Genomic DNA, 689 nt, shown 5'->3' with positions numbered 1-689 from the left:
ATTTAGACAATCTCTTTAGAGTTCATTTATATAAATGGTATTTCTACTTAGTACAGAAATAAAATACGGTACTTTAGTTGGTCTATAAAGGCTACTGTTACATATTATATTTAGGAAATTAAAACTGTGGTGTTATGTGTTCTGTCAGAACAAAATGTTTGCATTTGCTCAAAGGTGAAATAGTTAAAATTCACTAAGATGGAAGATTTTCAAAGAAATACCATCAGAATCTACCCTGACAAATGCAAATGATCTGCCAGAGCAAATGAACCATTGTGCACACCATGAGGCCAATCAGAATCAAGAATTGTGCAGGAAGTAATTTATTCAAAATAATATAAATACATTTCAGGCAACTAAAATGTAAGCACTTCATTAAAAAAAGTTTTAGACATTTCATAGATAGTATAAAAACTTCATGTCAAAAGTAGTAGTCAATAACTGTCATCTGGAAAGGATGAATGCTGCTCAGGTTGGAGAATTTTGCAGTCAGCTTGCAAGCAAGGAGTCACCAAACACATTTCCATATGAGGTTTTGAGAAAGTGAACATAGTTCTGCAGACTGCGGTTCGTAGAGTCTGACTGCTCCAGTCTGTCCTTCATGTTCTGCAACTGACTCTGGAAACGACGCTCCATCTGAAGGACAACAGAGACACACAAACATTTTTCAATTTTGATTTCCACTTTCT

The 689-nt window shown here is 34.7% G+C and overlaps 1 protein-coding gene across 1 annotated transcript in view; it reads right to left on the bottom strand.

Moving 5' to 3' along the window:
* Positions 1–317: 317 nt before the first annotated feature.
* Positions 318–689, bottom strand: part of LOC118325392 (outer dense fiber protein 2-like) — a 9,047-nt gene continuing 8,675 nt past the window's right edge. Inside the window, exon 17 of the mRNA XM_035658064.1 lies at positions 318–636. Within this exon, the coding sequence (XP_035513957.1) occupies positions 490–636 (147 nt within the window). The 3' untranslated portion in view covers positions 318–489. The remainder of the gene's footprint in view (positions 637–689) is intronic.

Source organism: Morone saxatilis, unplaced genomic scaffold, assembly GCF_004916995.1.
Source record: "Morone saxatilis isolate NCDOM2014 unplaced genomic scaffold, NCSU_SB_2.0 Contig16, whole genome shotgun sequence".
Taxonomy (NCBI): Eukaryota; Metazoa; Chordata; class Actinopteri; family Moronidae; genus Morone; species Morone saxatilis.
Note: the sequence above shows the minus strand (reverse complement) of the source record. Positions and strands in the feature narration are given on the sequence as shown.